Genomic DNA, 15,205 nt, shown 5'->3' on the forward strand with positions numbered 1-15,205 from the left:
AGCAGTGGAAGAAAATGATGGATGTTTGGATATTGCAGTTGCACTTGATGGAAGTTGGCAGAAAAGAGGATATACTTCTTTGAATGGAGTGGTGTATGACACGAGTGTAGACACGGCTAAAGTGTTAGATGTGGAAATAATGTCTAAATATTGCAAATGTTGCAAAGTCAATGAACATAAAGAACACAACTGTGTGGCTAATTTTAGAGGAACAAGTGGTGGTATGGAAGTTCATGGAGTACAACAAATATTTCATCGCTCTGTAGAAACAAGAGGCATATGGTACACCAAATATTTGGGCAATGTTGACAGTAAGGCATACAACAATGTGGTGAACTCTAAGCCATATGGAGATGCCATTATTAGCAAAATAGAATGTGTAGGCCATGTTAAAAAACGTTTGGGAACAAGGCTGAGAAAACTAACTGTTGATATGAGAGGAAAAATGTTAGAAGATGGAAAACTGTTGACCAGACAGGGTAGGTTAACTAAAACTGAAATAAGAAATTTGCAGGTATACTATGGGCAGTCAATTAGGAGAAATAAAGAAAATCTGGAGGCAACGAAGAGAGATGTTTGAGCCATATTCTTCCATAAGTCCTCTGCTGATGTCATGGATTGTGTCCATCAGGAGAAAATTCATGGTGCAAATACAATAGGGCTCAGGCAACTGGAGAATCTTATTCTCTCCAACATTCTCTCCCAGCTGCTGTCATTACAGCAATTAAACCTATTTTCAGAGAGTTAGCTCATCCTGACCTTCTAAGGAAATGTCTGCCTGGGCAGACCCAGAAACTAAATGAATGTTTCAGCAGCACAATTTGGAACCACCTTCCTAAAATTGTATTTGTAGGCATGCATACAATGAAAATAGGAGTTCATGATGCTGTTATTACATTCAATTGTGGTAATATTGGAAAGTATTTGGTACTGAAAAAGCTGGGAATAAATCCTGGTGAAAATATGATCACTGGGCTGCAACACTGCAATAAAATGAGGATAGCCGATTCAAACAGGTCTGCATCTAATATGGTCAAGAAAGCAAGACAAACATCCAGGAAGGTGAAAAAGAAGCTGGAAGACCTGATAGAGGCCATAGAAGGGCCATAATATGCAGAAGGACAGTTTTAATTAACTGTAAGTAACAAATTTCAAAAGTTTTTTCTTTAAAGTCAATTTCCTGCAAACTAAAATTCTCAGTGCATATGCCTGATTATATCAGAAACTATCACAGATAAGACTCTACGTAACATAAAAAGCCACCTCTGGTACAACATTCAGTAATATTCCCCCATTAGGAAGTTCACAAAAAAATATTTTCTACAGAAAAAACTTAATATTTTTTGTTAATAAATTAAAAAAAGTATTTCTTAGAATCTATAAAAGTAATAAAGTATATTTTAGTACAGTTGACTCTATTAGCATCATGTAACATACAGTAAAAATATTAAGCTCCTGCATCAAACAGTTTTTTTCAGAAATGAGTCAGATACTTGCCTAAATTAACGTGGGTTAGATAGGCTGGGTGTGGTCACCTTAAGGACACTAATTTTTTTCACCTGTTCAGCTATTTTTCTGTCTCATACATGGAAGAATCCCACTATTTTTTAAATTCTTTTTCCCATCAGTCTTCAGACTGGTTTGATGTGCTGTCATAAATTCCTATCTTGCACAAATCTCTTCATGTCAGAGTAGCACTCACACCCCACATCCTCAATTATTTGCTGAATGTATTCCAGTATTCTTTTATGAGAGAATACTGGAATAAGTTCAGCAAATAATTGAGGATAAAAGAAGGTTGTACACATGGAAGAATCCTGGAAATACTAGAAGGTATCAGACAGATTATATAATGGTAAGACAGAGACTTAGGAACCAGATTTTAAATTGTAAGACATTTCCAGGGGCAGATGTGGACTCTGGCCACAAACTATTGGTTATGAACTGTAGATTAAAACTGAAGAAACTGCAAAAAGGTGGGAATTTAAGGAGATGGGACCTGGATAAACTGACTAAACCAGAGGTTGTACAGAGTTTCAGGGAGAGCATAAGGGAACAATTGACAGGAATGGGGGAAAGAAATACAGTAGAAGAAGAATGGGTAGCTCTAAGGGTTGAAGTAGTGAAGGCAGCAGAGGATCAGGTAGGTAAAAAGACGAGGGCTAGTAGAAATACTTGGGTGACAGAAGAAATACTGAATTTAATCAATGAAAGGAGAAAATATAAAAATGCAGTAAATGAAGCAGGCAAAAAGGAATACAAACGTATCAAAAATGAGATGAACAGGAAGTGCAAAATGGCTAAGCAGGGATGGCTAGAGGACAAATGTAAGGATGTAGAGGCTTATCTCACTAGGGGTAAGATAGATACTGCCTACAGGAAAATTAAAGAGACCTTTGGAGAAAAGAGACCAACTTGTATAAGTATCAAGAGCTCAGATGGAAACCCAGTTCTAAGCAAAGAAGGGAAACCAGAAAGGTGGAAGGAGTATATAGAGGGTGTATACAAGGGTGACGTACTTCAGGACAATATTCTGGAAATGGAAGAGAATGTAGATGAAGACAAAATGGGAGATACAATACTGCGTGAAGAGTTTGACAGAGCACTGAAAGACCTGAGTCAAAACAAGGCCCCGGGAGTAGACAACATTCCATTAGAACTAGTGACAGCCTTGTGAAAGCCAGTCCTGACAAAACTCTACCATCTGGTGAGCAAGATATATGAGACAGGTGAAATACCCTCAGATTTCAAGAAGAATATAATAATTCCAATCCCAAAGAAAGCAGGTGTTGACAGATGTGAAAATTACCAAACTATCAGTTTAATAAGCCACAGCTGCAAAATACTAATGCGAATTATTTACAGACAAATGGAAAAACTAGTAGAAGCCGACCTTGGGGAAGATCAGTTTAGACTCCGTAGAAATATTAAAACACGTGAGGCAATACTGACCTTACGACTTATCTTAGAAGAAAGATTAAGGAAAGGTAAACCTTCATTTCTAGCGTTTGTAGACTTAGAGAAAGCTTTTGACAATGTTGACTGGAATACCCTCATTCAAATTCTGAAGGTGGCAGGGGTAAAATACAGGGAGCGAAAGGCTATTTACAATTTGTACAGAAAGCAGATGGCAGTTATAAGAGTTGAGGGACATGAAAGGGAAGCAGTGGTTGGGAAGGGAGTAAGACAGGGTTGTAGCCTCTCCCCGATGTTGTTCAATCTGTATATTGAGCAAGCAGTAAAGGAAACAAAAGAAAAATTTGGAGTAGGTATTAAAATCCATGGAGAAGAAATAAAAACTTTGAGGTTCACCGATGACATTGTAGTTCTGTCAGAGACAGCAAAGGACTTGGAAGAGCAGTTGAACAGAATGGACAGTATCTTGAAAGGAGGATATAAGATGAACATCAACAAAAGCAAAATGAGGATAATGGAATGTAGTTGAATTAAGTCGGGTGCTGCTGAGGGAATTAGATTAGGAAATGAGACACTTAAAGTAGTAAAGGAGTTTTGCTCTTTGGGGAGCAAAATAACTGATGATGGTTGTAGTAGAGAGGATATAAAATGTTGACTGGCAATGGCAAGGAAAGTGTTTTAGAAGAAAAGAAATTTGTTAACATTGAGTATAGATTTAAGTGTCAGGTAGTCGTTTCTGAAAGTATTTGTATGGAGTGTAGCCATGTATGGAAGATAACTAGTTTGGACAAGAAGAGAATAGAAGCTTTTGAAATGTGGTGCTACAGAAGAATGTTGAAGATTAGGTGGGTAGATCACGTAACTAATGAGGAGGTATTGAATAGGATTGGGGAGAAGAGAAGTTCGTGGTATAGCTTGACTAGAAGAAGGGATTGGTTGGTAGGACATGTCCTGAGGCATCAAGGGATCACAAATTTAGCATTGGAGGGCAGTGTGAAGTGTAAAAATCGTAGAGGGAGACCAAGAGATGAATACACTAAGCAGATTCAGAAGGATGTAGGTTGCAGTAAGTACTGGGAGATGAAGAAACTTGCACAGGATAGAGTAGCATGGAGAGCTGCATCAAACCAGTTTCAGGACTGAAGACCACAACAACATCAACATTCCAGTATTCCCGTATTACTTTCTATGGCTTCCTCTGGTACCATGGGGGTCTGGTGTCTTAACACACGCTATTATCCTGTCCCTTCTTCTTGACAGTGTTTTTCATATGTACCTTTCTTTGCTGATTCTGCAGAGAATCTCCTCATTTTTTGTCTTATCAGTCCACCTGTTTTTCAGCTTTCTTCTGTAGCACCAGATCTCAAGACATCTTGATTCTTTTTTTGTTCCAGTTTTCCCAGTGCCTCAAAATTTTTTCCACGGGGTTTTATTTCATACAACTAGACTTCTCTTGACCAGGAAAGATATCTTCATCTATGCTAATCTACCTGTTTTGTCCTCCTTGCTTTATCTATCATGGGTTAATTCGCTTACAAGGTAGCTGACTTTCTTAATTCTGTCTACTTTGTAATCACCAATTATGAGGTTAAATTTCTCATTATTCTCATTTCTGCTACTTTTCATTACTTATGTCTTTTTTTGTGGTTTACTCTCAATCCAATTTATGTAATTTATGTACTCTTTAGACTGCTTATTGCACTCAACAGCTACTGTAACATTCCTCTGCGCTTTTATTGAGGAGAGCAATGTCATCATCAAATCTTATCATTGATATCTTTTCACCAGAAATTTTAATCCCACTCCTGAACCTTTCCTTTACTTCTTTTATTGCTTCCTTTATGTATATATTGAGCAATAATGGTGAAAAACTTCATCCCTGTCTGACACCCTTCTTAATCTGTGCATTTCCTTCTCTTTCTATCAATCTTCTTGTGCCCACATGATTATTGTATATATTGTACAAATATATTTCTTAAGAATTTTGAATTGCACCATTTTATATCATCAAACAATTTTTATAGGTTGACAAATCTATGGCATTTCTTCTGTTATCAAGTGCATTGTCATAACTACCACTCTGATACCTTCCCTGAAGCCAAAATAATTACCATCACAGATATTCAGTTTTCTTTTCGATTCATGTATATAATATTCTTGTCATCAGCTTGGATGCATGAGCTCTTAAGCTGACTATGTGATACTCCTCATACTTACCTGCCCTTGCTACCTTCAGAAGGGTGTTGTTGATATTTTTCCTAAATTCTAATGGCATGTCACCACTCTAATAGATTCTACACCCTACCTGAATAGCTATTTATTTGTCACTTCCTACACCAATTTTAGAAATTCCAATGGAATGTAATTTATTATCTTACTTATTTGATTTAAGTCTGCCAGCTCTTTCAAATTCTGAATTTAATACTGGATCCCTTACGTCTTGCATGTCGACTCCAGTTTCTTCTTTTATCGTGTCATTAGACAAGTTCTCCTCATAGAGACCTTTGGTATACTCTTCCCACCTATCCATTCTCTCATCTGGCTTTAAAAGTGGAATTTCCATTGCAGTCTTAATGTTACCACAAGTCAGTCCTCCCGATGGTCGTTCATTTTTCAATTTCTTCACATCTCTCTGCCAGTCATTTTGCCTTGACTAACCTGCAATTGCTATTTGTTTCATTCTGCTGTATTTCTATCTTTCCTTGACTTTTTTTGTGCTTCCTCCTTTTACAGATCAAGTGAAGTACTTATCCTGTTACCCATGGTTTCTTCACATTTACCTTCCATGTACCCATGTTTGTCTGTCCAACATCTGTGATTAGATGTTCAGTTCTCTTCAAATGAACTGCCCACTCCAGTATTCCTGATCGTGGTATGCATATCCTTAGTGAACTTCAAACATTTCTCATCATTCTTCAGTACCACAGTCTGTTCCACACTGATTCTTCTGGACAATACTCTTAATGAAACAACAGAAAATCCAGGATGGAATGTAACAGTATTATGAGAAGGAAAGTTGCCACTCACCATATGGCAGAGATGCTGCAGTCTCAGAGTGTGGTTTCAGTTGCCTGGGACTGCAGTCGTGTGTGTGAATTGCATTTGTGTGTGTGTGTGTGTGTGTGTGTGTGTGTGTGTGTGTGTGTGTGCGTGCACGAGCGTGTGTGTGTCTATTGTTGACGAAGGCCAGTGGCAGAAAGCCTTTAATTGTGAAAGTCATTTTGTTGTGCCTATCTGTGACTGAGCATCTCCACTGTATGGTGAGTGGCAACTTTCCTTCTCATAACACTGTGACAATACTTATAAATTCAATCCTGCTCTTCATCATTACGAAATTGTGATCTGAATCTATGTCTGCACCAGGATATGTCTTACCATCCAATATCTGATTCTGGAATGTCTTCCTAACCATGATGTAATCCTGCTGGAATCATCCAATGTCTCTGGGACTTTCCAAAGTATCCTCTGCCTTGCTCTGTTATGTGAATGCATCACCAAGAGGCAATGTGGTCAGCACGCAGCTCTCCTCACCGTTTTGCAAATATTCCAGACTGTGGAGGCACTACTCTGACAAGTAGCTCCTAAACTGGCATCACAAAGCTGAGTGTACCATGTACCAGTTCACTCATCACATAGATGTACTTGACAGTATGAGGAATTGATCTGGCATCCTCTGCATGGCAGCCCTTTATGGTTACCACTCAGCTGTCAAGGCAGATCTCGCTTTCCTACTGCCAAGCCCACATTCTCCCATAACCCTTTCTTCTGTCCCTTCTCCTATGACCTTGTTTCTCTCTCCTGTGATTATTAGATCTTAAATATTCTCATATATTTTCTGTTGCTCCGTCTTCTGCTCACTTATATCACCATTTCTCATTCCATTATAAACCCCCCCCCCCCCGCCACCTCACAGTGAAGTCATCTGTCACAATAGCTACAGTGCTCGCCAGAACTAATTTTTCCACAGCAGCTTCAACACTTCATACATGTTTGCTTACAAACAATATGTTAATAGTGACCGACAAATAAAAGTAGGTTATTATACACCACAGCTAAGGACAGAAGTTATGTAGCATATACTGTGTATACATACTGCTTTACAAGACAAATAAATGACTGTTATTATGAAACTTGCTGACCTCTAGACATTTAGGCAAAGAGATGCCTATACATGATACAAAGTTTACATGATATTTTGAAAAATGTAAATCAGAAAAAGAACTCTTCAGTTTTAGTGTAACATAGCACTTCTTTAGGAAATGCCATAGTACACTCTTAGGCACTTCAAGAAATGGAAGATATTCACACAGATATTGACAGAAATACTATTATTTTAAGTTAATTGAATTACAGTGGAACAAAACACTATTGCCAGGCATCTGTTTATGCAGAGCCAAGAATATTAGCAGGAGTTGTTCCTCCCTTGAACATGAGTGGTGAACAGAAGTTGTCACTTGCTGTAGTGAATGTATTATTCCATGCAGTCGCTGATGGAAGGTGTTATGATGGATCACTAAGGAATAATGAAAAGGCCTGCATTAATAATGAACATCATGTAAAATGTAAAGTAATGAACTTACTTTATTGTATATGGACCAAATATATGGAGGAGCCAGTTGCTTATTGTAAAGTACATGGTGATAATGGTTAATTTGACAATATGTGATTGAAATGATGGCACTCTGGTTATGAGTGCTTTATGTTATATGAGGAGAGAAATGAACTCTTTCCAGCTAATTAACTAAATCTTTGGGGAAGAGGACCCAAGCATAGTGAAGAAGATTATTAGCTGGGATCAGCCTTATATGATAAATTTATAGGCGACCATAGTATCCAGAAGATAATAGCAAACAAATTGAATTATAAAAAGAAAGAGAAGGTCATGTATTATTCCAGGATGACATATGTAACTGACAGGTTTGATTTCTCCCTGTGAGTACTAGGCACAAACATGTCCACCATTATGGCCAGGACTTAGTAAGTCAGGAAAAAGAGAATAAAGAAGCTAATAAGAAAAAAATTGGAGAAAAGCAAGAAATATTGAAGAAATACACATTTCCAGAGGTAAGAAAAGTAAACAGCTGCAGAACAACAAGCCTTATAGCAGAGCATGCATTATTCAGTGTAATTGAAGAAATTGTTAAAATATGAAAGAAGAAGTGTCGAAGTTTTTGTGAGAAAATGCAAATGATACAGCAAATGATACAGTAACTGCATCCACTACTAAAATATTGTGAGAAAATATGAATATGAAGCACACATGTAAGTTTTGCATTATGAAGCGGAAGAATTCTCGGTGAGTTTGTAGCACCTGATGGACATTGTATCGGCTGATCTACAAGACCCACTGTTTAAGGCAGTGGGCTGTCACATGACACTGTGCAACCATCAGCACCCCAGCAGCAGCTCAGCACAGTTGTTCAACATCACATAGCTGCAAAGCAATAAAGCAGTCACAGTTCATCCCAGACACAATGTTTTGTCAGTGGGTGAGCTGTGATCATTACAATTCTCTGCATTGTGGTAAAAGAAAATTAGAATAACTAGCTAGTAGTGTGATGCAAAATGTGATAATACTTATTAGTAATTAGCAGTACCATAATAGCATATGCTTGTGTGGACCAGGAAAATGCCCGTAGAAGCACAAGGAGTAGGTATGATGACTTTACTTGTGAAACTGGAGGAGATGTTTAAGATCCAAGAGGATAGTATTAATAACAAAATTAGAGACAGCATTGATAAGATTAATAAAGAACTCTCACTAGTACAAGACAGTAAAGGTAACTTGCTAGACAATATAATCAACTTACAAAGAAATAACTGTGAATTAAGAGAAGACTTCAAACTAAATATTCATAAGTTCATGAGCTTCTGCAGTCACATCTCAGAAACATAGTTCACAGTAAACTAAATGCTTTGAAAGAAGAGATACATGCAGAAATTGTGCAGCAATGTGACTTAGTATATAAGGAATCAATTTTTGGTGATATAACGTAACTGGATAGATAAAAAATCTGCTCACCAAACAGGGGCAGAACATGCACATAAAAGAAGGTTATAATTATACAAGGTTTCAGAGCCAGTGGCTCCTTGTTCCAGTTGAAGGGTTGAGGGGGAAGAAAGAGGGTCTGAAGGAAAAGGACTGGAGAGATGTAGGAAAAGGGGTAGATTTTGGAAAAGTCATCCAGAACTGTGACAAAGGGAGACTAATGGATGGGATGAGATGGAAATACTGAATGTTTGGGACTGCACCGGATGATATTTGAAACCCTGAGAGCTCAAAGGTGGAACACAGGGTAATATGCAAGACAGAGATTACTGCTAAAACATTGTGTATGAGTTAATAAGAGTGAAAGGCTAGGTGCATTTCAGGTAACAGAGGTGGGAGGGGAATGGTTGAAAATAGGCAGTTAAGAAAATGAAAGATGTAGAAAACTAAAACAGAATGAAGAAATGCCAAGGTGGCAGAAATCAATGTAAATTAATGTCAGTTGGATAGGGAGAACAAAGGACATGTTGTAGCACTAATTCCCACCTGCTGAGTTCTGAGAATTGGTGTCTGGGGGAAGTACCCAGATTGCACTTGATGAAACAGGCATGACCGTCATGTTGTAAGGAATGCTCTGCAACAGGATACTGTAAGTTGCCAGTACAAACCCTCTGCCTATGCTCATATATAACAGTTGGTATATAATGCGTATATGTCTTCCACATGTCATATACCAGCTGTTATGTAAACACTCTTCAGCCTTTTATATCAGCATGACAACCAACAGATTATCAGTTAGGGTGAATGGGCAAAGGCAGAGGGTGTGTATTGGCAACACAAAATATCCTATTGTGGCAACACAAAATATCCTGTTGCAGAGCATGCTCTATAATATGACAGTCATGACCTCAGTGCCTGTTTCAATACATGTGCCTTCTGGATTCTTCCCCAGATACCAATTTCTCAGGACTCAGCAGGTAGGAACTAGTGGTACAACATGTCCTTGGTCCTTGCCACCCATCTGGCATTAATTTATGTTAATTTCATCTGTCTCAGATTTTCTTCACAGTAACTACTGCTTCATTCACTCCAATTTAGTTTTCTACGTTTTTCATTTTCTTAGCTGTCTATTTTTCGCTGTCCCCCTCTCCCCTCCCTTATGTACCATGCACTTAAGTTTTCACTCTTATTAACTTGTACACGATGTTTTAACAGTAATCTCTGTATTGCATGTTACCTTGTCATCCGTCTTTAAGCTCTCAACTCTTCAAATCTTGTCCACTGCAATCCCAAGCAATCAGTATTTCCTTATCATCCCGTCCATTAGTCTCCCCTGTCCCATGATTCTGGGTGACTTTTCCTTCACCCCCTCTTGCTTCCCCTTCAACTCTTCTGCCAGAGGAAGGATCCACTGGGTCCAAAAGCTTGCCTAATTATAATCTTCTTTTATGTGTAAGTCTGCTGCTGCTTGGTGAGTAGGTTTTTTATGTATCCAGTTACATTATATTAATAAGTAAGGAGATACATGAACATAATAAACAGTGTCCATGAATTTATGAGAAAGGAATGCAAAATTGTGAAAGATCAAATCACAGATGTAACAGGTCATATTGAATTATTAGAACAGAACAATGAGAATAGGGACACTATTTGTTCACATGAGATGATTACTGGGTTGGAGGAAAGGGTACAGGTATTGGAAGATGAAAAATTTCAAAAGAAAGCAGAATGTTTGAGCAGCATCAAATTTTCCAGGAAAGAGGCTATCCAGCAGGACAATGAGTTTAAATAGTTATTTATTTCAAGTTTCTGCTACCAGTCACTTTTTATTTTATGCTTAATCTAACATAATGCAACGCGTTTCGAACATGTTCTGTTCATCTTCAGGTGTTTGCACATACAAAACAAACATAGACACATAGAGAAAAGTTACTTAAAAATAAACAGTCTTAAACTAGATTAACCTAGAACACTTCATCCATTATTTTTTACTGTAGCTGCTGGTGTGGCATTTGGGCCACTGCCACTGCCCCCCCCCCCCTTCTGCAGTGTATGGCTAGAAATCGAAATCAGTGATGTCTTCTGCTGGTTTTCTTCTTTGTGGTTGACTGTGTATATCACAGCAATTTCATCATCTTGGTGCTTCACTTGCATCACTGGTGTATGGTGTAATGGCACAGCTGTTGATTGTCGTTATACTATTGCACATTATATTTTGTCACTGATTGCCAACATAATTCACTGCACAAATTCCTTTCTATGTTATACACACAACACAAGATGGCAAGTCCACTGTAAATGAAAGTTCAGCTGAAAATCATTTTTATTGTCAGAAACAAAAATCACGAAGTGTAAATTTATCTCCATGATGCTCTCTTGCTTACTAATCGAAGCTGTGATGATAGGCACTGTTCTTCTTTCAATAGTCTTTATTTACTTTGTCATACCAGGTAAGAGCCCCAGATTGCTGAGTAGTATTCAGGTACCATTTGAACAAGGGTACTGCAACCTACCTCTATTAGGTATGAAGATTCTTCCAATAAATCTCAGTTTGACATCTGGTTTTCTTATGATGCGTTTTCTGTTGTCATTTCACTTTAAATCAAACCAAATGCCTGTTGCTGTTGTTGTTTTATTAATGTTTTCAGAGTGAAGACTGGTTTGATGCAGTTCTTCACACTAGTCTATCCTGTGCAACTGCAACCTACATCCATCCAACTCTGGTTACTGTATACATTATTTGCTCTCCCTCCAAAATTTTAAATCCACCCTCCCCTCTTCAGTCCACTGGCAAATTTATTCCTAAAGATGTATCCTATCAACTGGTCCCTTCTCTATTTCAAGTTGTCATACATTTTATCTATCCTCATTTTGATACATTAATATTCATTAGTTACTCAATGTATCCATCTAATCTTCGGCATTCTTCTACAGCACTACATTTCAAATGCTTGTATTCTTTTCTTGTCTGAATTGCCTGTTATCCATGTTTCACATCTGTACATCTGTAATCCATACAAATACATTGAGAAAATACTTCCTAACATTTAAATTTATATTAGATGTTCACAAGTTCCTCTTTTTCAAAAATGCTTTCCTTGCTATAATCGGTCTGTATTTTATATCCCCACTAATTCAGCCAGTTGTTTTCCTGCCCAAATAGCTGAACTCACCTATCACTTTTAGGGTCTCATTTCCTGATGTAATCCCCTCTGTACTGCCTGATTTAATTTAACTATATTCTATTTCCCTTGGTTACTTTTGTTCATGTTTTTCTTATAACTCCTCTTCAACACACTATCTGTTCTGTTCAGCTCCTCGTCCAAGTCCATTGCTGTCATTTACAGAATTACACTGTCATCAGCAGGCCTCATAACTTTTATTTCTTCTCCCAGAAATTTAATGATCCTTCCAGTGACTTTTCAGTAATCACATAATTACACAATAATGGGTCTTTCTGCCTATTTATGTACAGTGCTTCACAGCTGTTTATGTAAAGGGTCAACTGCCAATCCCTACACCAAGCACTGCTCCTCCACAATTCTTCTTACATTTCACTACAATTTTTTAGCATTGTGAGTTCTCTATACACATCACAGTAAGCCACATGGAACTTTTGATGTCATCTACAAGGTTATTTAAATGTGCTGTGAACAGTAAGACTCCTATGACCCTTTCTTGGGATACACCCAAAGTTACTTTTGCTTATAAAGATTACTCTCTAGTAAGAATAACATACTATGACTTATTTGCTAGAAAACCTGAAGAGAAACTTCTAAAGAAATAGTTGTCTCTACATAATAGTTATACAACAAGGTATACAGTTGTAGACAATAGTCAGTGGACAAGCCTGCTTGGACTCTGAACTGACAGTGGCTAAGAGGCTTGTGGATGTTCAGGTGCTACACAATTCACTTATGTACAATTTTCTCAAGAACTTTGGAGAAACTTGTTAAAAGGAAAATCAGGCAGTGTGTTGGAATTCTTTTTGTTTCTGTATTATGTTCACTAGGGGCCTACCTGACAGACGATATTGATAGAAACATCAGACAGATGCTGTCTATAATAAAAAGCTGTCTGATAAAAGTTGCAGAAATAAATGTTCCATCAGATCTCAATAAGATTCGAATGTTGTACATAGATTTGTAGCTTGCTTTAAATGTCCACAAAAATGTCCACAGATGTAAAATAGTGCACTTAATAAAAAACTTAATATCTTATGGCTAAAATGTCAGTGATTTAAAATCCCAATCATTCAAGTCACACAAATACCTCAGTGCATAATTTTGTAGGGATATAAAATGGAATCATCACACAGCTCAGTTGTCGGTAAAGCAGGTGGCACACCGTGGTTCACTGATGGGGTACTGGTGAAATGCAATCAACCTGCAAAGGAGATTGCTTACAAAACACTTCTGTGACTGATCTTAAAATATAGTTGAATTGTGTGAGACTCATACCAAATAGGAGTAACAGGGGATATTCAATGTAAACAAAGGAGAACAGCATAAATGGTCACATGTATATGCTGAAAAATCTGAATTGGCAGACACTTGAAGATATACACAATTATCTCATGAAAGCCTAGTCTGAAGTTTCAAAAACCAGTATTACTTGAGGGATCGGAGGCATTTTTCAACCCCCTGCATATAGTTATTGTAGGGACCATGAAAACAAATGCATTTAAGTAGTCATTCTTCTTGCACTTAGTATTATTGGAACAGGAACAAAATCCTACAATGTGAAGCCATGGTAAGTCCACTCTGCCATGCACCTCACAGTGTTTTCCAAATATGTATGTAGCTACTTTCTCAGTTCTTTTTAAGAACGTGGAAATTATGGAGATTGGTCTCTAAATATAGCTCACCTGCTTATCTAACTCTTAATGGGTGTTACTGCTGCTTATTTCAGTCTATCATGAAATATACCATGATTTGAAAGGGGGTGAGGGTGGCACTATTGAGTCAGCTTGAGAGTTTAGAACTTTGAAATGCTGTAATGGCCATAAGAGTTACTACTTTTCAGTGACCTTTCAAACACATGATTTGGCATAGCTGATGTCTTGTGGTAAAGTATGCAATGACTGTCTAAGTAGGGTAAATTTCTTAGCCCTGTGTTTTCAGCTACTGTTGGAAGAATCATTGAATCTCGGTAGACAATAGTTTGAATTTAATTATGTGTTTAGCTGCTTCTGTCATCAGAGAGTTGAATATCACTTGCTTACCAAATTCATTCAATTCATACTTAATAATACTACCAAATTGACTTTGCTGTTCCTTGGGATTTTAAGCATACTGTTGACAGTACATAGTTTGTAACTTTTTGGTCACAGAGTAAAGACTTTTCAAAGCTGCTTTAAGTGCCCCATAAATGTCCAGTCAGAACACTGTGTTACATAAAACTATCTCTTCATAACATGAAATATTTTGATCCCAGTTCTTTGGTATCCTTTCTCCCAGCATGCACTATTCTTAGAATATTTTTAGAAAAGAATCAATTTTTTTCATCCGCTGTGTCCTTGGTAAATTTCTTCCTGAAACTCTCACTGAGTCAACAGTTATGAGCAACCCATGTGTTGCAACAGAAAGAGCTTCCTCTCCCTATGGCTCTGACACTGTACAATGTTTTATGCATGTGACATTTGTTTTTCAGAATCTCGCAGAGCTGTCAAGAGACGGAAACAACAACGTGGAAAAATATAGATTTCAGCTGACGGACTTTGATTAAAAAATGTTGAATGATTTATTTGTACTCGTATTTTCTGAGAGAGAAAAAAAGGAGTTGTATATGCTTCAACTGATTGTTTTAAGATTTAATAAAAACATCTGGAATATAAAATTTAATTCATTCACTAATTCAATGAACACACATCCCTTTCTATAGCCCTTCCCAGGACGGTTCTATTATTGACTGCAGCAGACAGTTACATTATTAAATATCACTTACACATGGAAACAGGATAATATTTTTTTACATCAACAAAGAAACACTGAATTTTACACTTTTCACAAAAAATCTACCACAATCCATTCAAGAAAGCATAATCTCTGGAGAAATTTATCCAGGAGGTGGGGTAAGACTTTAAAACTGCTGTTTTAGTTTCATTATATAAATGAGTTAGTTGGGTCTGAGACCTCATCATGCCATGAGAAATAAATTTTGTAGGTCACACAAAAACTTATAATACTCCACAGAACTGATGGTTATCTGCTCAATATACAAATAAAAACTCTGTACTACAGGTTCCAGGGAGATTTGGGGGGGTGGGGGGGAGGGGGATTGGTGATAAATGCCTTTCTT

General features: G+C 37.5%; 1 protein-coding gene across 1 annotated transcript in view; it reads left to right on the forward strand.

The window, feature by feature from the left end:
• Positions 1-14,748, forward strand: part of LOC126484283 (trehalase-like) — a 327,239-nt gene extending 312,491 nt beyond the window's left edge. The window contains exon 7 of the mRNA XM_050107710.1: positions 14,558-14,748. Coding sequence (XP_049963667.1) covers positions 14,558-14,607 — 50 coding nt within the window. The 3' untranslated portion in view covers positions 14,608-14,748. The remainder of the gene's footprint in view (positions 1-14,557) is intronic.
• Positions 14,749-15,205: the final 457 nt, after the last annotated feature.

The sequence above is a fragment of the Schistocerca serialis genome, chromosome 6 (genome assembly GCF_023864345.2).
Source record: "Schistocerca serialis cubense isolate TAMUIC-IGC-003099 chromosome 6, iqSchSeri2.2, whole genome shotgun sequence".
NCBI classification, from domain to species: Eukaryota; Metazoa; Arthropoda; class Insecta; order Orthoptera; family Acrididae; genus Schistocerca; species Schistocerca serialis.